General features: G+C 40.0%; 1 protein-coding gene across 1 annotated transcript in view; it reads left to right on the top strand.

The window, feature by feature from the left end:
- The window catches only part of KIAA0586 (KIAA0586 ortholog), a gene marked incomplete in the record, with an annotated part of 153,236 nt that overhangs the window by 37,276 nt on the left and 91,327 nt on the right, over positions 1–24,633 (top strand). The window contains 10 exon segments of the mRNA XM_027770433.1: positions 1,809–2,030; positions 3,250–3,424; positions 7,426–7,620; positions 9,458–9,645; positions 10,319–10,429; positions 12,759–12,839; positions 14,025–14,218; positions 17,122–17,240; positions 20,011–20,198; positions 22,597–22,756. Coding sequence (XP_027626234.1) covers positions 1,809–2,030; positions 3,250–3,424; positions 7,426–7,620; positions 9,458–9,645; positions 10,319–10,429; positions 12,759–12,839; positions 14,025–14,218; positions 17,122–17,240; positions 20,011–20,198; positions 22,597–22,756 — 1,633 coding nt within the window.

The following is a 24,633-nucleotide window of genomic DNA, read 5'->3' as shown; positions in this document are numbered from 1 at the left end:
TTATCATTTATGAAAGAAAAGAATTACATTTACAAATATGTTTCAAGACAGTTGAGTTAGAAGTATTGTCTTTTTATTTTTTTTAAGAGAGATTTTTATTACAGGGCTCACACATTTGCCACAAAGACAAAGACAGACATAAAGTGAGAAATCACACCCTCAGAGGGGATGGCCACACTACAGTCCTTTCTCCTCCATTTTTCCTCTTGGGATTTTGGGCATGCATGCACACTTGCCTGGCATGAGTTTTATTCAGTCTGCAGGGTCTGGGACTCAAAATGCTGCTTGCCATGTGGGAGTCCAGCATTGTAACCATTACGCCATCTGCTGGTCCCTAGAAGTATTGTCTTACCAAGGTAAAAATACCAAGGTTACTTAAAGGGGAAAAAAATACACTTAATTTCCAAGGTTGCTGAGTTTACCAAAGTAAGGTCCCAGTGGAAAAGCAGTCTTTCATATCCACAAAGGGCATGGTACATCCTGATACCTGAGAAAAAGTCTGGGAGTTAATTTTATTTAGGATGCCAGTAATCTAAAGGAAATTTTTAGCATTTTATGTATTTGAAGAAGCAGAACTAGACTGGGTAACCTGTTGTTTTACAAAATGTATTTTTCCAGACTACATGATATGCTTGTATGCTTATGGTGGTAGCAGGTGAAGTGGTAGTTTTGTCTTCACAGCAGTAATCATGGACTGTATTTTGAAACTCTATAACTTTTTTTTTTTTTTTTTGGAGAGGTTTTTGCTATAGAGCACGTGCGCTCGCCAGAAAGACAGAGAGAGACAGAGAGACAGAAAGTGAGAAATCACCTCCCAGAGAGGATGGCCACGCCTCAATCCCTTCTCCTCCATTCTCTCGGAATCTTGGGCATGCACGCACACGCGCCCGACATGAGTTTAAGCCGCTGGGTCCGGGATGGGAACCACGGTCAACTACATGGGAGTCCAGCGACATAGCCTTTATGCTAACTGCTGGTCCCAAGTTTTGAAGAGTTTATATTAGCCACTATGTGGACCAGAAAAAAAGTTGAACCAAGAGTTAGGAGACTAGGAATCTAGTGCCAGTTGGTGGCGTGGTGGTTAAGGCAACTGGATCCCACATGGCTGACCGATCAGTTCAAGTCCTAGACCCCATGACTTGGAAAATATGCTGGTGCATGCGTGCGCGTGCGCGTGCGCGTGTGTGTGTGTGTGTGTGTGTGTGTGTGTGTGTGTTTATACCTAAAATCCTGAGAGGAGAATGGAGGAGAAGAGATTGTGGTGAGACCATCATCCCTGGGGGTGGGGGTACACTCCATATCTCTCTCTCATTTTCTCTGGCAAATGTGTACACCATATAGCAAATTAAAATAAAAAGAAAAAAGAAGACTTGGAGCCTAGTTCTAGCTCTGCAGCCAACTAGCAACGTGTGTCACTCTATCACTGAGTTCCATGTAAAATGTTTTGTTTAAACTTCCAGTAGTTTTAGTTCATAATGATTTATCTTCGTTTTACTATGAAATTGTTTGCTGTTTTTGAAACTTTATAAATTTACCAAATTTTTAAGGTTTAAACATCAAAAAGTATAAAAGGTTTAAAGTGAAAAATTGCCCTTCTACTTATACTTCATATACCATTTCCCATTTCCCCTTTTCCATGAGATGCTAGTCTTTTTAGGTTTTGTTTATTCTTCCAGATAGTGTTGTCCCTGCAAGCTAATATTCTTTATATTTAAAACATTTATAACTTCAATCAGAATAAACATTCTGATTGAAAATCATTACTATTTTACTAGATTTTAAATAATTTTCATTTTGGTTCTGTTCAGGATGAACTGACAAAAGATTATGAACAAAAAAGATTTGATCAGAAGAGTCAAAAGACCAAGAAAGCTCAGAATCTAAATAAAGATATTAAAACCAACACACAAGACAAAACTGTAAACAAATTTGTTGTTCCAAGAAAACCTTCTCAAAAACAAGAAGGACATTGTAGAAATCCACCTGTGAGGAGCATGCCTGCTTCAAGTTTACAGAAAGAGAGAAAAGAAGTAAGATTCTGGTTTTGTGACATAAATGTTGCATTACAATTGATCATTTCCTTTAAGACGTGTATAATAAAGTGGCTATGAAGATATGTAAAAGCATGAAGAACTATACAAATGTAAACTGTGCTTACACTGTGGGCACACATGGTTTGGATCCGTAATGTGGGAAGCACTGCACAAAATGCATAGCCCTTTCCTTCTGAGATCGAGCACTTAGAACCATATTGAGTAATTTCAGTTATAACAGATATATCAAGAGATCATTTCGTCGAAAATTAGATTCTTTCGTTTATGGTACTCAAAATTGTGTTTCATCTTTGTGGAGATAAATACATAAATATATGTGTATATATATGTATATGCATTTATTTCTTTGTTTAGTTTTTATTTTAACAATTGTATGTTTAGTGCCTAGTGAGTATGAGGCACGGTACTGTCAATAGATGCTATGAAGGAATTTCTTGGTGGCTCTAATAAGCCCGTATAACATTTTTCTTTCTTCCTTTCTTTTCTCTCTCTTTCTTTCTTTCTTTCTTTCTTTCTTTCTTTCTTTCTTTCTTTCTTTCTTTCTATGAGAGTAAGGAAGAGTGTTATTTTTTGACAAGGTCTCAGCATGCTGTGACACTCGTATCCCAAATTCCCCAGTTAGCTAGGATACAGTCATACACCATTGTACTAGGCATGTTATACATTGGTCCACGTACCATGGGCCCTCCATGTGGCTTCAGCATTACACCATCACATAGTGGCACCTGAGCCACTGTGGTTAGGCCCGCTGTAACTTTCTTAAAGCTAAACAGGGATTACTGAGTAGATTAGTAAAGCATCTAATTCAGTGTTTGGTGTTTTTAGTAACTGCTCACTTAGATTATAGTTGAAGGTAGGATGAGAAATGTATAAAGTCATTGAAAGATTAGGTTTAGTGCATATGGTACTTGAATGTAATAACTGTAAATATATTTAAATGTTATTTTTTAGTGCTGAAAATACGCTTAGTAATGTAAGAATCTCTATGTTTCTTAGGTGGATGATTTTTATATTTGAATTTCGTGCTTTTTAAACTCACGTTTAAAAACTATATCCAGAATTTAAGAGCAATTTAAGAGAGAGGATTCTTCTGACCTTTACTCTTATTACAGTCCTTAAGCTAGCAATAGGAGGCTTTAGAAAATAAGTTTTGATGACTATTCTTGTGGTGAGTTGCATAACTTTGTATACATAGGGACTTTTGAAAGCAACCACAGTGATACAAGATGAGGATTTTATGTTACAAATATATGGAAAACCAGTTTACCAGGGCCATCGGAGCACTCTTAAAAAAGGACCGTACCTCAGATTTAATTCTCCATCTCCCAAGTCCAAACCACACAGACCAAAAGTAATAGAGCAAGTTAAAGGTAAGAAACTCCATTTTTGTGTTTAACCTCATCTAAGGGTACCAGTTTGATACCTAAAACTTCCTTCTGTTTTCTTTTTACTTATTATTTGCAAATACAGTTCAAATTATATAATGCTTATGGAGCATGAACTCGTAGGAGAGGTAGGAAGAAATAGAGCAGAACTTAAAAGACCACAGTGTAAGATAGGAATGAGTGGGCAGAAATGTAGGATTAGACAGTATCTTCAGGTAAAGAAATCATCAGGACATTTTAATTTAGGAAATGAGGAATCTTGACGAATCTAAAGTTATAACCACGGGAAAGTAGATATTTCCTTGAAGACTGTAGTCCATCATGTTCTTACACTAAAAGTGTTTACGGGTACTTTTTACAGTTTTGTTGGTTTGTTCTCAGTCTTCTGTAGCTAAGGTGAACTTTTTTTGTTGCTTGCGTATGCAACAAAAACATTTTTATTTATTACTACATGTTTCTACTATGTGACTTCACTGGTGTTTTAAAATATAACTCGTAGTTAAATATGGAGTCTATTGACGTTAGTTACAATTTGAAATTTCTTGCCTTGTTTTTGACTGTCAGTAAACCATTTGACAAAATGTGATAATTAGTAGAAGCCACTCAGTTTTCTTTCTTATCCTTCCTAGAAATTGGAACTATACTGGTTACTTTAGTTCTCTTTCTTTTGTAAGAGCTAGCCAATAATGTAGGGTATCAAGTTATCTAGAAATAGTACTGATGTTATTTAAGTAAAGCCTCTAACTATGGATATTTACCCTAATGGAAATTTATCCTAATGTTTTCCCTTATTTATTGGGTTTTGCTGTTAAGTTATATTTGGGATTTTTGAAAGCCTTTGAAAAAATAACAAGATTTTAAAATACTTGCAGGTCTTAAGATTATTCTATAAGTTTTTTTTTTTTTTTTAAGGAGAGATTTTTGCTTTAGGGTGCTTGCGCTCACTGGAGAGACAGAGAAATAGAAAGTGAGAAATCACCCTCAAGGGGAGATGGCCACACCACATCCCTTCTCTTCCATTATTCTCTGGGGATTTTGGGCATGCACGCACACATGCCCAGTATGAGGGTTGTTGTTTTTTTTTTTTTTTAAAGAGAGATTTTTGCTATAGGGCACAGGTGCTCACCGGCAAGATAGAGACAGAGACGCATAAAGCGAGATACCACTCTCCCTGGGAGATGGCCACACTACAATCCCTTCTCCTCCATTCTTGTCTCGGAATTTTGGGCATGCACACACACTCGACTGGCATGAGTTTTAAGCCTCCAGGTCCAGGACTTGAACTGCTGTTGACTATATGGGAGTCCAGTGACATAACCATTATGCCATCTGCTGGTCCTTTCAGTAAGTCTTTTTAGTGGTAGACATGATTGAGAACCTGTGGACATATGCCTTGGTACCTGCTGTTTCCTCTGTCTGGAGAGGTATTCCTTCAGCTCTTCCTTCAGACACTTAAATGACTTACTCTCTGTTTTTTCTCTATTCTTAGATGTTATCTCCTCAAAGAAGTCTACCTTGGCCATCCTGCCTGTACAATTACCTCTCGTCTTTCCATATCCCCTCACCCTGCCTTATTCTTCTTACCACTTTTCACTATCTGTTGTTACATTTTTGTTTCTTGAACATTTTCCTTACTAGACTGTGACTCTGAGTACAGTTGGTTCTCACCTCTGTGTTCCTATGTTTGGAACAATGCCTGGTGTTGCAGGGACCAGATGCTGGTGCAGGGGTAATACGACAGTCTGCCAGGCCAACCCACATGGACAGGTTCCTAGTTCGCATTTGGAGACCTCCCTGAACACACCGGACACAGGCGTGCCCATGATCCAGGGGTGGCTGAGGCTTGGGGGTAACTGTGGTGTGAAGACCTTGTGGGGAGTGCCTCTCTCTTCATCTTTTTATTTTTCTTTGTCTCTCTTACTTATGAAAGGAAGTAAGAAAGAAAAAAACAAAACAAAACAAAAATTTAGATGCATAAAACCACACACATGTTAAAAATAAAACCATAGTGATGTTAGGAAATTATTTAGAAACTATTGCAGTCTATTTTCTTTTGTACTTGTACTTTTTTCTTATCTTTACTTTTCTTAGGTTTCATATAAGTTTATCCTCTTCTTCAAAATGACAGATTATTAATTTCTAAGAATTTAAAGCATAATTCCATACAGATCCACTTCATAGGAATAGAAACAACATCTAACAATAATAACCTCCTTAAGGTTTAAGTAGGTATATAATTAGACTACATATACATAATTTCAAAAGGTAAAGGCTAGAAATTTAGAATTAAGAGTAAAGGTGTAGGGACCAGTGGATAGTGTAATGGTTATGTCTCTGGACTCCCACATAGTTGACCATGGTTTGAGTCCTGGACCTGGCGGCTTAAAACTCAGGCTGGGTGCATATATGTATATGCCCAGACTCTTGAGAGGAGAATGGAGGAGATGGGATTGTGGTGTGGCCATCCCTCCTGGAGGTGATTTTTTTTTTTTAAGAGGTTTTTGTTATAGGGTGCGTGTGCTCGCCAGAAGGAGACAGAGAAACAGAAAGTGAGAGATCACCTCCTGGGTGGATGTTCATGCCACAATTCCTTCTCCTCCAATCTCTTCTCAGGATCTTGATCACTCACACATACGCGCCCAGCATGAGTTTAAGCCACCAGGTCCAGGACACGAACCGTGGGCAACTACGTGGGAGTTCAGCGACATAGCCATTATGCCAACTGCTGGTCTCTCTCTGTCAGTGAGCACACATGCCCCGTATCTCTCTTAAAAAAGAAAAAAAATAAAGATGTAATGAGAAAATGAAAAAAAAATCTAATTATAAAAAATAATCATGAACAGTTAAACATTTTTAGAATTCTTTCATGAGAGAGACAGGTACCTACCACAGGGTCATATGGTGCTTTACCCTCAGCCTCAGCTGTTTGTGGATCTGGGCAAACACGTGCCCATCATATGCAGGGAGGTCTCCAAATATAAACCTGGAACCTTCCCATGTTGGTCAGCCTGGAAGTATTGCATTCACTCAGTGCCACCATCTGACCCTGACTTTTTTTTTTTTTTTTAAGAATCACTCATCCAATTTTATATATTATTGTCATTCTTCTATTTGACCAGGAAAAGACAGAGAGAGGGAGAGTGAGAAAGCAAGCCGCCAGGTTTGGGACTCTAGCTGCGGTTGTCCATGTGGGAGTCCAGCGCCTCAGCCACCACACTACTTGTTGGCCCCTGACCATGATTTTTAACTTTTTTCTACCTGTGGGGAAAAAAAATAAATAATGAATTCAAACACATTAGTAAATATTTAGTTCATGTTTCTTGTCATTGTACCCATTGTATCATAGTTATTATACAAGTTGCACATATATTCAGGGTAAGCGAATTATGGTTTAGAGGTGAGTTGGCTGTTTTTGAAAATAAAGTTTTATTGAGACCTAGCCATGCTTGAAAACCAGCAGTTGGCATAATGGCTATGTTGCTGAACTCCCATATAGCCGACTGTGGTTTGAGTCCCAGACCCGGTGGCTTAAACTCACACCGGGCTTGTGTGCATGTGTGCTGAAGATCCCAAGTGGAGAAGGGATTGTGGTGTGGTCATCCCTCCTAGGGGGTGATTTCTCACTTTCTGTCTCTCTGTCTTGCTCTGTTTTTCTGGTGAGCGCACACTCCCTATAGCAAAAATCTCTCCCCCCCCCCAAAAAAAAAAGAAACCTAGCCATGCTTGTGACTGCTTTCATGATATAGCTTCAGAGTTGAGTAGTTGCAAGTGAGACCACATATCCACAAGACTTAATATTTACTGTCTGGACATTCTTGAAAGGGTTTCAACAACCTATGCTCTGTATGTTACTTCTATTTTGGGGCCCTGTCACCTTCTAATATAGACTGGGATCTTTCTGTGAAGAAGAGTTGGTATATTCTAGGTGGCTGGATAGTACATATTCAACAGTATTTTGAAATATCTGTCATTGATTTTTATTGCAGGCACTAAAGTCAAGTCAATAAGAACACAGACTGACTTTTATGCAACAAAACCTACGAAGATGCACTCTAAAGTACAGCATTCCGCTACTGCACTGCCTCATGGTGATAAGCAGTATTTGTTTAGTCCAAGCAGAGAAATGGCTACTCTTTCAGGCACACTGGAAGGTCATCTAATTCCTATGGCGATTCTTTTAGGTAAGAACCAACAGAATATGTAGGGAGAATTTAATTTCTTAGCAGCAGGAACAGGATTTATAAAATAGAACTGATATGATAACTGCCTACCATTCCCTATATGTGTTGTTTATATATGTGAGGAGGGCCTCAGTATGTATCTTAGGCTGTGTGATAGCAGTCTTTGAAATGTTGGATCCTGCTCCAGTTTATTTTTCTTTCTTTATTTAGTATTTTAAAATTTGCTATAGGGAATGTGTGGTCACCAAAGAGAGAGAGAAAGTGAGAAAATTAAGTCTCCAGGCCTGGGACTCAAACTAGAGTTGGCCATGTGGGAGTCAAGTGCCTTAACCACCACTCCACTGCTGGCCCCCCTGCTCTAGTTTCACTCACAGGAAACATTCTTCTACTATTTTATAGAACATTGTTGTAGATGAGTTGAATTTTTGAAAAGTGTTTAGATATACCAGAGACATTCATAATAATTCAAGAATTCAAGAAATTTAGTTGGTTTGTTCCTTTTTTTTTTTTTTTTTTTAATTTATTAGAGGCACATACACTCACTGAAGAGAGAGACAGACATAGAGAGAAAGAAATGGAGAACTCACTCCTAACAGTATGGTTATGCTGCAATTCTTCTCCTTCGTTTTTCTACCTTGTTGGGATTTGGGATTTTGGGCATGCATGAACATGTGCCTAGCATGCTTTTTAAGCTGCCTGGGTCAGATTCATACATGAGGTCAGTCATATGGGCTCCAACTGATTAAAGTACCAGGCCACAGAGGTAGCCCTTAGGGGTGGTATTTCAAAGAACTTTTTTTCCTTTTTTTTAAGGTTTTTGCCATAAGGCTTGAGAGAGACACAGACGGTGAAAGGGAAGGTGAAAAATTACTCCCATGGGGGATGGTCTCACTGCAGTCCCTTTTCCTCCATTCTCCTTTTGGGAATTTAGGTACTCTTGCACGTGTGCCTCGTGTGAATTTTAAGCCATCAGATCTTGGGCTTGAATTGTGGTTGGCCATATCGGAGTCCAGTGCCTTAATCATTATGCCACCTGCTGGTCCCTTAAATAATTTTTTTGTACTTTAGAACTAGGTGTGATAAGTAAAAAGTTATGTGGTTGTGTTGATTTTAGAGGGGAGGGGGAAGAAGGAAAGTGAGAAATCATCTCCCCTGGGAGCATGGCCATGCCACAATCCCTTCTCCTCCATTCTTTTCTCGGGATTTTGGGCATACACGCATATACCTGGTGTTTTTTTTCAAGCCACTAGTTCTGGGACTCAAACTGCAGTTGGCCATGTGGGATCCAGCCACTTTAACCATGCCACCTGGCCGGCCTTGTAGTTATAAGGAAATAGTTGGCTGTTTTCTTATTTGAGGTCTCTTGAGTTATCGTGTTAAAAATTGAACAACGTCTGGGTGTGTGTGTGTCCTAAATCCCAAGAAGATAGATGAGAAGGAGAAGGAATTGCTGCATGACTCATTGGGAGGTATTTTCTCTCGCTCCCTCTTTCTCTCTTGGGTAAGTACATGTATCCATTTGCAAAAGTTAAAAAAACAGCAAAAAAGTTAAAACGAACAAATTTTTGACATGTTTTAAAATGTGGCTAACATTTGTGGTTGCCTCTTTTTGAGGATTAGAGCGTGTGCATGAGGTGTTTAGCGTATGTAGGTGCCTAATAATGTTGTTGCTGCTGAAAGGGTAACACAGCGTGTTGTCAGTAATGAAGGAAGAGAAGTGGTTGTCATGTACTGCTTTCTTTCCATGTAAAAGAAAGCTACAAATACCTAGCAGTTTATCAGATTCATCTGTTTACTTCTGAAATACTTGACTCATTTTCTTCCCTAAAATTCTTAGGACAAACCCAAAGTAATAGTGAGTCCATGCCCCCTGCTGGAGTGATTATAAACAAGCCACATCCAATCACCGTGACTACTTCTATTCCTCCATCACCTCGGAAAATAGAAACTGCGGTAAAGAAACCTAACATAGCAGTTGTAGAAATGAAGTCAGAAAAGAAGGATCCTCCTCGGCTTACTGTACAGGTATGTCACGGCACATGAACAGAAAATTTCCAGGAGAAACACTTCAGCCTAACATTAGTACTTAAAATCCCTTACATTGCTTCATGAAAACATTGGTTTTGTCATGGCCACTTTTTAAAAAAAATTTTTTGGAGAGGTTTTTGCTATAGGGCGCATGTACTCACCAGACAGACAGAGAGAGACAGAGAGACAGAAAGCGAGAAATCACCCTTCCGGGGGGGGTGGCCACACCGCAATCCCTTCTCCTCCATGCTCCTCTTGGGATCTGGGACATGGATGCACACACACCCAGCATGAGTTTAAGCCACTGGGTCCGGGACTTGAACCACGGTTGACTACATGGGAGTCCAGCGACATAGCCATTATGCTAACTGCTGGTCCCTGGCCACTTTATTTTTTTTATTTTTTGGAGAGGTTTTCACTATAGGGCACGTGCTCCAGACAGGCAGAGAGAGACATAGAGACAGAAAGCAAGAAATCACCCCCAGGGGGGATGGTCACGCTGCAATCCCTTCTCCTCCATTCTCCTCTCGGGATCTTGGGCATGCATGCACACATGCCCGGCGTGAGTTTTAAGCCACCGGGTCCAGGACACGAACCGCGGTTGGCTACGTGGGAGTCCAGCGACATAGCCGTTACGCTAACTGCTGGTTCCCTTGTGCTCTGTTTTTAGGTGTTGCCAAATGTAGACATTGACAGCATTTCAAATGGTAGTGCTGACATCAGTCCACCTCTGCTTAGTCCCAAAGAAGCAGCTCTTCCTCCTCTGAAAAACTGGATTCAGGTATGTTTCAGCACTTTATCATTGTGTTGCCTAATGTCTGACTATAGATTTTGATTAATTCAAAGCCTTGTATAATAATCATAATCTATTAGTTTTTGAGGAAAGTATTCAAAACTAATCGAATTGATTGTGAACTTTAAAATGTTTGTTTCAAATCCTTACATTTATAAATATTTAGAGAATGGCAATTCTTTTTTTCTTTTTCTCTTTTTTACGAGAGGTTTTTGCTATAGGATGCATGTGCTTACTGGAGAGACAGAGAGAGAGACAGATAGAAAGTGAGAAATCACCGGCCCAGTGAGGATAGCCATGCCACAATCCTTTCTCTTCCATTCTCCTCTCAGGATTTTGGGCACACGTGCACATGCTCCCAGCATAAGTCTGGAATTGAATCACAGTCAGCTATGTGGGAGTCCTTACACTATCTGGTGGTCCCCCCCACCACCTTTTTTTAGTTTGATGTAGGGCCTGTGTGCTTGGAGAGAGAGAATGAGAATCACCTTCTCAGGGGGATGGCCATACTGTAATCCCTTCTTCTCCATTCTCCTCTCAGGATTTTGGAAAAGCATGCACATGTGCCTGGCATGATCTTCAAGCCACTGGGTCCAGGACTTGAACCATGTAGCCAGCCATGTGGGATCCAGCTGCCTCAATCTCCACACCATCTTTTTTCTTTTTTATTTGCTATAGGGCACGTGCACTTACCAGAAAGAAAGGAAGGGAGGGAGAAACAGAGAGAGAGAAAGAAAGAGAGAGAAAGAAAGTGAGAAATCACTCACCAGGAGAGATGACCATGCCATAGTCTGTTCTTTTCTTCTCTTGGGAATTTTTTTTTTTAAGAATTATTTTATTTAACTTTATCTGTCTCTCTCTCTCTCTCTTATGTCTATCTCTATCTCTATTTAACTAACCAGACAGGGACAGAGTGAGAGAGAGTGAGAGAGAGAAACTGAGAAAGCAAGCTTCCAGGTCCGAGACTTGAACTGCGGTTGGCCACGTGAGAGTCCAGCGCCCTTAACCACCACCTGCTGGCCCCTCCTTTTGGGATTTTGGCCTTGCACACCCACTGTGTTTTTCAAGCTACCAGGTTCAGTCATGTGGGATTCAGTCACCTTAACTACCCGCCTCCTGGCTGGCTTAAGAGCGATGATTCTTAATATAACATTTTGGTAACTTAAGTTGTGAGAATTTTATGTGAAGACAAAATTCCTGTTTTGTTGGTGAAGAATCTTTAATTTACATGGGAATTAGAGATTTCCTGAGTGTGAATTTTGTAGTGACACTGAAGTTATATTTTAGGATACTATTTATCATTCTCATGTTGAGATGATGCAGAAATATGCATTTCTTTCTGGGATTTTCTTCTGAATAGTGAAGTTTCGATTTTGCTATACAGTAAAATAGCACTGTAATTTATCCTAGGCTGCATCTGTCATAGCAAATTTGGTCATCGGGGATATAGTTTTTTTTTTTTTTTTTTTTTTTTTTAAGAGAGGTTTTTGCTATAGGGCACATGCTTGCTGGAAAGACAGAAAAAGAGATAGAAAATAAGAAGTCACCACCCAGGGGGGATGGCCACACTGCAATCCCTTCTTCTCCATTCTCCTCTCGGTTGGCAGGTCTGGGACTCGAAACACGGTTGACTATGGTCGTCCAGCAACATAATCATTATGCCATCTGCTGGTTGGTCCCCACGAATACTGTTTTAAAGGGAGAGTACCAAGAATCACTCATGATCATGAATAATAAGATAGAACTGACTCTAAATGGTCTTTGTACTTAATTTAACTTTTAATCAGTGAGTTTTCATCAGATATTTATTGAAATATAAATGAAAACAAATAATACATTTTTGGACCATTTATTATTCTGCTCTCAAGAGGCTATTGTAGCTTTTGGTGACTAAGAATTTATGGTGTGGCCTACAGGTTAAATTTGTAAAATTATTATTTGTTTATTTTTAAAAATTACTTGATTCTGAATCTTTTTGCGAGTTTTTTTTTTGCATATAATTATATATCTACACATATAAGCTCGTTTCTTTATCTTACTAGGAAGGAAGTCATAATCATATCAACTTAAGCTGCATTGTTGATGGAGTCCTTGACAGAATAACTGATGCTTACTTTTTATAGCTATTTTGATGATGACCTAATCGCTTGGGGACTAGTGTGGATTCCACTCACTAATTAAATCAATTCTGAATTGGATATTAAAATAAAATCTAAGATCATGTTATTATAAGCTTATTCTATAAATGGAAATGTGATAAATCATATAAATTTTAAAGACATTAACACAGTAAAAACATTCTGAAAATGCTTTTCAGACTCCAGAATTTATGAATATAGATGAAGAAGAGGTGAAGTTTCCAGGAACTAACTTCGATGAAGTAGTTGATATCATACAGGTAACAAAGCTTAGAAATTATGAGAAGTTTATTTTCTACCAACATTTGCTTACCTTTTGCTATCAATATTATAGTGCTTTGAGAAACTTGTCTTTGCTTTTGAGTTCAATATACGTATATCTTTAAAAAGTATAAAGTTGCTATTCTATAATAGAGTATCTTCATCTGTGTCACCCAACTGCCTCCATGGAACTTAATGATTGCTGTTTCCCTCCTAGATCTCACCTCTCCTGCTTCTTTCTTTATCCTTTTTATTTCCTTTGGCTTCCCTCTCTCCAGTCTTCTTTTTATATTCTGTTACACTGATCTCATTTGATTTATGAATTCATGAGAAGTGGGAAGGCAAACAGTTTGTACTGACAAAAAAGTGAGGAATTTAAATCCAAGGCAAGATCACATGTGGAAGGACAATTTATAGAAATGATCAAATTAGTGAAATAGAAAGAGGGAAAAAAATAAGGTGAAGAAAGATATATAGGTTGGGAGAAATTATTATAGAAAATAGAAACTACTTGATGTTAATACGTCAGTAGAATTTAGAGAGGTTTTTTTTTGCTATAGGGCGCGTGCGCTCGCCAGACAGACAGAGAAAGACATAGAGACAGAAAGCGAGAAATCACCCCCCAGGGGGAATGACCACGCCGCAATCCCTTCTCCTCCATTCTCCTCTCGGGATCTTGGGCATGCATGCACAGGCGCCTGGCGTGAGTTTAAGCCACCAGGTCCGGGACGTGAACCACGGTCGACTACGTGGGAGTTCGGCGACATAGCCATTACGCCAACTGCTGGTCCCCCTAAATGCATATATAAATGTACAGTATATGTCCTATAAGAGCAAAAGTGATGATGTAGAGCCATCAGTGTTATTTTTTTTTATGATAATAAGTCCATAAATTTCTAGAGGAAAATGTCAGTAATGTTTTATGCAGAAACAATCAAGTCTTCTAATTTGTTTTATGACTGTATAAAATGAATAGCGGGTTTTAAAAAGATAAGCTGGCATCTTCAGTGTACATTTGTGGACCGTGTGTGTTATAATGACTGTGAGTCTACATATTAAGAAGTGGTGTTTATTAATATAGAAGTGATGTTTAATTCACCACCTCAGATTCTTGTCTATAGTTGGCACCCAGTAAATGTCAAACAGATACATGACTATAAAAGTTTTGCTTTTATTATTACCAGGAAGAGGAAAAGTGTGATGAAATCCCAGAATCCTCTGAACCAGTTTTGGAGTTTAACAGAAATATCGAAGTTGTTCCTACAAAATATAATGGTCCTCCATTTCCACCAGTTGCTTCTTCCTTTCAACCCACTACTGATATTCTTGACAAAGTAATCAAGAGAAAAGAAACATTGGAAAATAGCTTAATTCAATGGTGAGTTTACATTGAGGTTGGTATGAATAGAATCATAGTAGAAATATAAATGGAAAGTTATTTCATTTTTGTCAAAAGTCTGCCTTGTCTTTTGTTTGTTAAGCCATTACTTTGCTGTAGTCCCTGGAAACTGATACAAGGCTTAGCTGGTTGTTAAAGGTATTGTTCCTGTCCTTGAATATTTGTACTTAGGCTGTCTATTGCGGTAAAAGAGACCATTAATAAACAGAAGGGTCAAAAATGTACATGTTCTTTGTTTTTTTAATTGTCAGAGTGTATGTGTGCTTGTCAGAGAGACACAGAGAAAGAGAGAGGAAGAAAGTACTTCTCCCCCCGTGGTGTGACTACACCTCCGTGGGCGTAGTCACACCACGGTCCCTTCTCCACCACTTCTCCATTTGGGGCATTCTTGCACACATGCCTGGTGTGTTTTTCAAGCCACCCGGACCAGCATTCCAACTGCATCATCTGCCATGTGGGATCTGGCTCCCTTAGCCTCTAGGTCATGGGGCTGGCCCCAAAATGTACATTTCTTTAACCCAGTGATTCACTTGTGGAAATGTATTCTAAGATGATAATTATGGCTCTGCTACAAGGCCATAAAATAGCTAGCACTGCAAAGAACGAATTAAGTTTGTCATATACTTACAACAATAAGATTTTTCTACAAATTGCACAGGAATATAAAATAACTGTATTATTATCCCTATTTTTATTTGTGAGAAACCTTAAGGATGTTCTGGAACAAACTAAACAAGTAAATATTAATAGAGTTACTAAACTTAGGCTTAGAAGAATAGTGATGTTGAAAGATATTAATATACTGTTACATAAACAAAACAGGATAATAGTAATAATATAACCCCACTTTACAAGATTATTCCAGAATAAATGTACATTGAGCAAAAGTTTGAAATGCATACATACTAAATTATATTCATTTTTATACCTGAATCTAGGATTATGGGTGAGCATTTTCAACTTAAAAAAAAAAAAAACCTTTATGTGGAACCAGAGGTGGTGTGGTGATATCCCGCATGGCCCGCTGTGTAGTTCCAGTCCTGTACCCAGTGGCTTGAAAAAGACACTGGACACTTGTGCATGTGTGTGTGCCTAAAATCCCAAGAGGATAGTGGATTGGGGTGTAGCTATCCACATGGGGGCTAATTTCTCACTTTCCCTCTTTGTCTCTCTTTCTCTGTGTCTCTATGCAAGCATATGCACCCTATGGCCAAAAAAAAAAAAAAAAAAGAAAAAAAAAAAAAAAAAAACTATGTATTTTCATATATATTATTTGTATAATAATAATTGTTTTGAGAGATTTTTGCTATAGGGCACATGTGTTTGCCAGAGAGACAGAGAGAGACAGAGAGACAGACAGTGAGAAATCACCCTCCAGGGGGATGGCCATGCCACAATCCCTTCTCCTCTCTAGATTTTAGGCACACATGCACATGTGCCTGGTGTGAGTTTTAAGCCTCTGGGTCCAGGAGTTGAACCGTGGTCAACTACATGGGAGTCCAGTGATGTAACCATTATGCCTTCTGTTGGTCCCATAATTTTTTTTTCTTGAGATATTTTTGCTATAGGACATGTGTGCTTGCCAGAGACAGAGAGACAGCTCTTGAGAAGTGATCCCCCACAGGGGGCACGGCCATGCCACAATCCCTTCTCCTCCATTCTCCTCTTGGGATTTTGGGCATGCATGCACATGTGCCCAGCATGAGTTTTAAGCTGCTGGGTCCAGGACTCGAACCATGGTCGACTACGTGGGAGTCCAGTGATAAAACTATTATACTATTAGCTACTCTAAAGAAATGTAACAGAAGGGACCAGCAGTTAGCATAATGGCTATGTCGCTGAACCCCCATGTAGCCGACTGCGGTTTGAGTCCTGGACCTGGCGGCTTAAACTCATGCCGGGCGCATGTGCATGCCCGCCCAAGATCCCAAGAGGAGAATGGAGGAGAAGGGATTGTGGTGTGGCCATCTACCCTGTGGGGTGATTTCTCGCTTTCTATCTCTCTGTTTTTCTCTGTCTTTCTGATGAGCATACACGCCCTATCTCAAAAGCCTCTCCTCAAAAAAAAAAAAAAAAAGAAATTAACAGAAGGTTTAATTTTTTTTTTTTTTTTTTTTTTTTTTTTACTCTTTCTCTCTTTCCTTAAAATGAGCTTGGAAATAACCTTTTTCTTTCCTTTTTAACAAGAAAAATACTCTGCATCTTGACCTATATATGTATTCCCTTGAAGAGGTCAGCTGGACAACTTCTGTGTTGGTTTTTTTTTTTTTTGAGTTTGCAGTAGGGCATGCATATTTCCCAGAGACAGACAGAGAGAGAAAATGAGAAAGTACCTACTGGGGTAAGGCCACACTGCACTCCCTTCTCCTCCATTCTCCTCTCAGGATTTTGGGCATACATGCACACACATGTGGCATGTTTTTCAAGCTGCCAGGTCTGAGAATCGAACCACCCAGTCAGCCATGTAGGATCTTACTACCTTAACTACCACACCACTGACTGGGGCTGGACTTCTTTTTCTGTATGGTTTTATACATGTGCTCTCAGAGCTGGAATCAGACATTTCAAGTTATCAATTTGCCAGATAATCATTAGCCCAAATCTTATTTTGAATTTGGGACTTTTGTTAACTTTCCATTAGATTAATCTGAAATATTTTAATTTGATTTTATGAACTGCCTCCTACACAGATTGTGTTTCCTGTGCTTTATCTTGTTAAGAGATAAGTTTTACTATTTGTTTCTCTTTCCAGATTTAACTTTCAAGATAAGTACTTTCACATGTAAATGTCTGTGCCCATGGATTATATTCAAGGGTGATATGTCTAACATTTTATACATTTCAATCATATTTAGGAATTCTTCAATTTTATTCCCCCCTAGGGTAGAACAAGAAATAATGTCAAGAATTATTTCTGGACTCTTTCCAGTCCAACAACAGGCTATAACGAATGTCAGTGTTTCAGTCAGCGAGGCAAGTGAACCATTGACTTCAGATGTTGGTAGGTGAAATGGAATCTTTTGTTATTTTTGTTGTGAAAAGACAAAACCTTTAGTTTATTGTGGACTTGTGTAGTCTAGGGGTCAAGTAAGTCTTTACTTGACAAAAGATAAGTTCTTGCTTTCCATCTCACTTCCTCATAGTTCTCTGTAGTGCAGGTAAGTTCTACCTCAGCCCCCTCATTTCACATTGCAGCTTTCAGATTATTAAATCATTCTCCATCCTTCCCACCCTAAATCTATTATTTCCATGGTGCTTTGTATATTTTTTTTTTTTTGGAGAGATTTTCACTGTAGGGCGCGTGCGCTCGCCAGACAGACAGAGAGAGACATAGAGACAGAAAGCGAGAAATCACCCCCCAGGGGGGATGGTCACGCCGCAATCCCTTCTCCTCCATTCTCCTCTCGGGATCTTGGGCACGCACGCACACGCGCCCGGCGTGAGTTTTAAGCCACCGGGTCCAGGACACGAACCGCGGTCGACTACGTGGGAGTCCAGCGACATAGCCATTACGCTAACTGCTGGTTCCCAGTGTATATTTTTTTGTTATAGTAATTGTTTTGGTTGATTTCTGTACCTATTTCACCCTCTAGAATGTAAATTACTCAAGGGTTATGAAGTTTCTCCTTCACTGCCTCGCCCTTGACTGACACTTAAGAAGAGTTGAGTGTTCATTGAATGGCTAAAAGAGCCTATTTAGGGGCCATCAGGTGGTGTGGTGGTGAAGATGCTGGACTCCCACATGACTGACCATGGTTTGAGTCCTGGACCCAGCAGCTTGAAAATCACAGCAGGCATGTGTGTATGCATGTCCAAAGTCCTAAGAGGAGAATGGAGGAGAAGGGATTGTGGTGTGGCCATCCCCCTTGGTGGGAGGTGGGGGGGAGTAGTTTCTCACTTTCCCTCTCTCTTTCTTTCTGGTGTGTGCATGTGCACTATGGCAAACACCTTAAAAAAGGAAAAAAAAAAAACCCTGGGGGGTGATTTCTTGCTTTCTGTCTCTCTCTTTGTCTGTCTGGTGAGCGCACGCGCCCTATGGCAAACACCTCTCAAAAAAAACAAAAACAAACAAACAAAAACCCTTTCGTTATGGGTCCATGTCATTTTTCATCTCATTTTCTTGTTTACATATGTTCCACAAGAGCTTTAGAAATATCACCCCTTAAAGTGAATATCACCCCTTAAGGTGAATGAAGTCTCAAGTATTACTTAATTTTATGTGCATTCACATAAATGAGAAAGTACAACCCATCTGGGGATTTACATTCCTATGGATCATCCGATAACAAGCCACTAAACTGGATATAGATTTGAGGAGGATTAGTCTAGAATGTTAATAATGTTTGCCTTTATATTGTTTTAATGCCAGAGTAGTGTACCTTTGTGCTAATGAGAGAGACAGAGAGAAAGAGAGAGAGAGAGAGAACCTCTACCCCCCAGCAGGGGGACCTGGTCACACTATAATCTTTTCTAACATTTGTTCAGAATCTTAGGCATGTGTGCATATGCCCAGCATGTTTTTCAAGCTTCCAGGGCCGGGATTCAAACCACAGTCAAGTCATGTGGAATCCTGATCCCTTTGGACAGTGTTTAACTGTTGTACTAGAGTGCCGACCCTGCCTTCATATTTATTGCTTCCTTGTGCTTTGATTAAGATCTATCACAAGGTTTCTTATGACCATACTCTTAGAAATGTGGACCGTTTTCAGATAAGGCTATTTGATGTGGGTGTAATATTTTGTTTGTTTATTTCTTTCACGAAAGAGAGAGGGACAAATGGAGTGAGAGAGATAGAGACACTGACGATGTCCAGCTACACCACAGTCCTTCCTCCCCTCACAGCCTTCCAGCCATCCAGGATCGTGGCATGCCTTTGGGGGTGCCCAGCATGTTCAGGTCAACCAATGATCCAAAACCTAAACTCCGAACCATTCCATATGATACCGTCACACAGTGGAGCCCTGTCACTTGTACCGTCATGGCTAGGCACCTTTTTAAAAAGAGTTTGTTTATTTATATTTTTTGTAGGAATGAGAAACAGAGACAGGCTCCCCGAAAAGGTCTTTATGCTTTTATGCTACAGTCCCTTCCTAGCTTCAGCGGCCTGGATCACGTGCGTGCAGGCATACCTGGAATGCTCAGGGAGCTCCCAGGATGTATTCTCAGTTCCGTGTGAGTCCTGTAGCATTACCCTTGTGCCACTGCCTGGCCCCATACAAATCCTTTTATCACTGAATTCTTTAGCATTAGAAAAGAGACCATATAAGTAAGTTTTTATCTTCCCCTTCATTATGATTTGTTTAGAAGAGGATATTGGTTAGGTAAGTTATTATCCTGGTGCCTTTTTTTTTTTTTGGAGAGGTTTTTGCTATAGGGCGCATGCACTCTCCAGAAAGACAGAGACAGAGAGACAGAAAGCGAGAAATCACCTCCCAGGGGGGATGGCCACGCCGCAATCCCTTCTCCTCCATTCTCCTCTCAGGATCTTGGGCCCGTACGCACACACACACATACGCCCGGCGTGAGTTTAAGCCACTGGGTCCAGGACTTGAATTGTGGTCGACTACATGGGAGTTCAGCAACAGCCATTATGCTAATTGCTGGTCCCTGGTCCCTCTTTTTTAATAGTTATGTGTGTTTACTCTTCTCTTTTCCATACACACTTAAATTTGCATTTCTAAAATTTGAGTAATTAAGTTTTGGTTTGCAAGTATCTTTATTTCCCATTTATTCTGAAAATTTTTCTTTCTTTCTTTCTTTTTTTTTTTAAGTGGAAGGAACAAGTGCTCGTGCCCTCAAGCTTTTTGTTGATGCTGGAGTTCCTGTGAATTCCGACATGATTAGCCATTTCGTGAATGAAGCTCTTGCTGAAACCATTGAGGTTATGTTGGGTGACGGAGAGGTGAAGAAACAAGTTCCTGTTGTTACAGATGTTTCAACAAATGAAACATTCTTGCCGGTAGGATCTACTCTCCTTTTATGATGTAGAGTTCCGGGGGATTTTTGACATATTTGTTTATTTTAAAAAAAGGTTATGTATTTGTTTGTTTATTGTTTTTGCTATAGGATGTGTGCGCCTCCTGGGGAGAAAGAGAGAAAGAAACAGAAATTATCCCCCCAGAGGAAATGGCCAGCAAATCCTTTCCCATTCTCCTCTCAAGAGTTTGGGCATGTGCCCACACACATCTTATTATTTTTTAATTTGGCCAGAGAGAGAGAGAAAGGGAAAGTGAGAAAGCAAGCCACTAGGTGTGGGACTCAAACTCTGGTCAGCCATGTGGGAGTTCAGTGTCTCAACCATCACACCCGACCTGCCAGCCTCCTTAAAAATTTTTAAATCTATAGATAAGTTGAAAGTGTGATGCAATGGACATCTCTGTACTGTTTACTTATATTTACCAGCTGATTTCATTTTGGCATAATTTTTAATCTGTCTTTATATCTTTTATTATATATCCTTTAAAAACTGTTTGTATGTTGCTTGGCATGTACACACATGCACCTGGCCTGAATTTCAAGTCTCTGCGTCGGGGACTCAAACCGTAGTCAACCATGTAGGAGTCCAGCACCATAACCATTACGCCATCTGCTGGTCCCACTCTTTTGTTTTCTTATACATTCTGGTGATAGCATAAAATAGTACAATCCCTTAGAGGGAAATTTGACAGTATCCAGTTTTAAAACACAGCCTTTTAATTTAACCAAGCAGTTTCTCTTCTGAGTATTTGTTCCATAGATGTGTGTGTGTTCATGAAATGACTTACATCAAGACTATTTGATAACTCTGAGGAAGGGAACTAGGTAGAAAATACATGTATAGGAGAAAGGACCTAATTTTTATTATTATCCTTTTATAGCTTTTAAATTTTTTTTTTTTGAGAGATTTTCACTGTAGGGCGCGTGCGCTCGCCAGACAGACAGAGAGAGACATAGAGACAGAAAGCGAGAAATCACCCCCCAGGGGGGATGGTCACGCCGCAATCCCTTCTCCTCCATTCTCCTCTCGGGATCTTGGGCACGCACGCACACGCGCCCGGCGTGAGTTTTAAGCCACCGGGTCCGGGACACGAACCGCGGTCGACTACGTGGGAATCCAGCGACATAGCCATTACACTAACTGCTGGGATCCCTAGCTTTTAAATTTTGAATCATTTGAAGGATTACCTATTCAACAAGTTAATTTTAAAATGTTCCACTTTTTCCTTTTCCATTACTTTCCACATTCCTATTGTATCCATCACTTCTCACTCTCAACTTTTTAAAAAATCTGTCTGTTGTTTTTTATATGCTCTGTTCTTTGTGCTAAAAGACTGATTTTTTGACATCTAAAATGCTTCCTTTCTGTTTCGTGGCCGATCAAGTTTATAGTTGGGTTTGATCTTCAGCAATATCTGTTTAATCTTCCTCTCTCTATTCAAAGAGGGTAGCTTAGATTTCTTTGGGACCTGCTTCAGAAACAGAGTTATTTCACAATTGCCTGAGGTTTTCTGCTTGCCAATCTTAGACTAACAGACGTTAAACATTCAGTAGCCAGGGTACATAAGGCTCTTTTCTCTTTTTAACTTTGCCATGTATTTATTAGATTGCCAGGAAAGTCATGATGCATTTTTACTTAGAAAAAGCATGTCATGAGGGGACCAGCAGTTAGCATAAGGCTATGTCACTGGACTTCCATGTGGTTGAACACGGTTCGAGCCCTGGACCCAGTGGCTTAAACTCACGCTGGGCACGTGTACGTGCATGCCCAAGATCCTGAGAGGAGGTTGGAAGGCATGTCCAAGATCCTGAGAGGAGGATGGGGAGGGAAGGGATTTGGGCATAGCCCTACCCCCCCGGGGGGGGGGGATGATTTCTCACTTTCTGTTTCTCTGTCTTTCTGGCAAGAGCACGCACCCTATAGCAAAACTCTCTCCAAAAAAAAGAAGAAAAAAACATGTGATGACTTTTCTGACAACCTAGTATTTTTATTTTTTCTTTTATTATTATTATTATTATTTTATTTAGTTTTTTGTTTGTTTGTTTTTGCTATGGGTATGTGCTTGCTCTCACCTGACAGAGATTGGGGGAGGGGAGAAATCACCCCTCAAGTGGGTGGCCACACTGTGGTCCCTTCTCTTCCATTTTCCTCTTGAAATTTTGGAAGTGCATGTACATGTGTCTGGCATATTTTCTAAGCTTCCAGGTTTGGAACTGACTGCGCTGTTGGCCATGTGGGATCTAATGGTCTTAACCACTATGCCACTTGTGGGCCCTTACTTAAATTCTACATAGTCTCTGAATGAACTCATACAGTTTCAGGTTACCATTACTTGGATAATAATAAGCACCATTGATCTTATTTTGCTACTTTATTTCAGGCAAGAATGTGTACCCCAGTGACCACTCCACAGCCTACTCCTCCTCTCTCACCTCTGTCGCCTCTTAAGGAGCATATATTGGTAAAAACTCCAAATTCTTCTCCCTCTGATTCAGATCACGATGTGGCTCTCCCTGTGAAAGAAATACTTGCTGAAAAAGGTAAAAACCTTATTTGTTTTTGTTTTCATGTGTGTGTGTGTTTAGAAAGATTTTTTGCTATAGGGAGTATGCATTTGCCAGAGAGACAAAAAACGAGAAATCACTCCCCGGGGGAATGGCCAGGCCATAATCCCTTCTCCTCCATTCTCCTCTCACGATTTTGGGCATGCATGCACATGCACCCAGCATGAGTTTTTTTTAAGTTTCTGGGTCTGGGACTCGAACCGTGGTCAACTATGTGGGAGTCCAGTGATGTAACCACTATGTTGTCTGCTAGTCCTGAAACCTTATTTCTATGATTCACTTTTAATGTTAACACCTAGTTTCATCATTTGTTTCATATGTTTTATAGATATATATCTGTTGCTTTACTAGGTTTCAGTAAATTGTTTTTCCTTGCAAGAAAATGAAGAAATTGATTGCCACTTTTTACTTTTTTATTTTAATTTTATTTTTATTCACGATAGCATGTGAATGCATGGTAGAGAAAGAAAAAAGCACTCTCATAGTATGCTGCGATCTCCTTCTCTCAGCCCTCCACCTTGTCAGACCTGGGACACATACTCTTGTTCCTGCTGTGTTTTCAGGCTGACCCAGGAATCTGAACCCACATTAGTCAGGTGGCTTCAGGCACTGCAGTTCAGTTTGCTACTGACTGTACCACCAGGCTGAACCTCCCTTCCTTTTTTCTTTGTTTGTTTTTTAAGCTTTTGCCTCATGAAGTGTCCATTCACCAGAGAGAGGGGAAAGTAAGAAATGACCCCCCTCCCTTAAGTGGGATGGCTATGCTGCAGCCCCTTCTCCACTTTACTCCTGGGATTTTGGGTATGCATGCATGTGTGCCCAGGGCAATATTCAAGCCACTAGGTCTAGAACTTAAACCATTGTTGGCTATGTGGGAATTCAGAGCCTTAATCACCTGCAACTTGCTGGTCCTCCACTTCTTAAAAAGTATGTAATCTGAGGACAGCTGGTGGCTTGGAGGTTAAGACAGCCAGACCCCACATGGCTAGCTGGCACATTTCCTGGACTCGGCAGCTTAAAAATCTCGCTGTGCGCATGTGCATGCATGCCCAAAATCCCAAGAGGAGAATGGAAGAGAAAGGATTGCAGTATGACTAATTTCTGTAGGGGCGATTTCTCTTGCTTCCTCTGTCTCCCTATCTCTCTCTGGTGAGCACAAGTGCCCTATAGCAAAGTAAAAAGAAAAAGAAAAGAAAAAAGAAAAAAAGGGATATTTAATAATCTAATGGACAGACTACTTTAAGTATATGGTGGTATTAAATGTGATGTCTTTCCAGTTTATTTAATTCCTAAATTAATATGCTTTACTAGATTAATTTAGTAATTTTCTCGCTATAGCCATAACCATCATCACTCTTTTTTTTTTTTCTTTCTTTTTTTGGAGAGGTTTTTGCTATAGGGCACATGCGCTCACCAGACAGAGAGAGACAGACAGAAAGCGAGAAATCACCCCCCAGGGGGGATGGTCACGCCGCAATCCCTTCTCCTCCATTCTCCTCTCGGGATCTTGGGCACATGCACACACGCCTGGCGTGAGTTCTAAGTCACCGGGTCCAGGACGCGAACCGTGGTCAACTACATGGGAGTCCAGCGACATAGCCATTATGCTAACTGCTGGTCCCATCACTCTTTTTTTTAAAGAATTACTTTTTATTTAATTTTATTCATTGTCATTATCTTATATTTTATTTGTTTGAAGTTGACCAGAGACAGTGAGAGAGAAGGAAAATGAGAAAGGAAGCTGCCAGCTCCAGGACTCAAACTGCAGTCAGCCATGTGAGTGTCCAGCTGCCTTAACCACCATGCCACCTGCTGGCCCCCACCATCATCATTCTTATTGCCATTATTTATAT

Source organism: Tupaia chinensis, unplaced genomic scaffold (assembly GCF_000334495.1).
Source record: "Tupaia chinensis unplaced genomic scaffold, TupChi_1.0 Scaffold000133_1, whole genome shotgun sequence".
NCBI classification, from domain to species: Eukaryota; Metazoa; Chordata; class Mammalia; order Scandentia; family Tupaiidae; genus Tupaia; species Tupaia belangeri.
The sequence above is the reverse complement of the archived record's forward strand: the minus strand, read 5'-3'. Positions and strand labels throughout refer to the sequence as shown.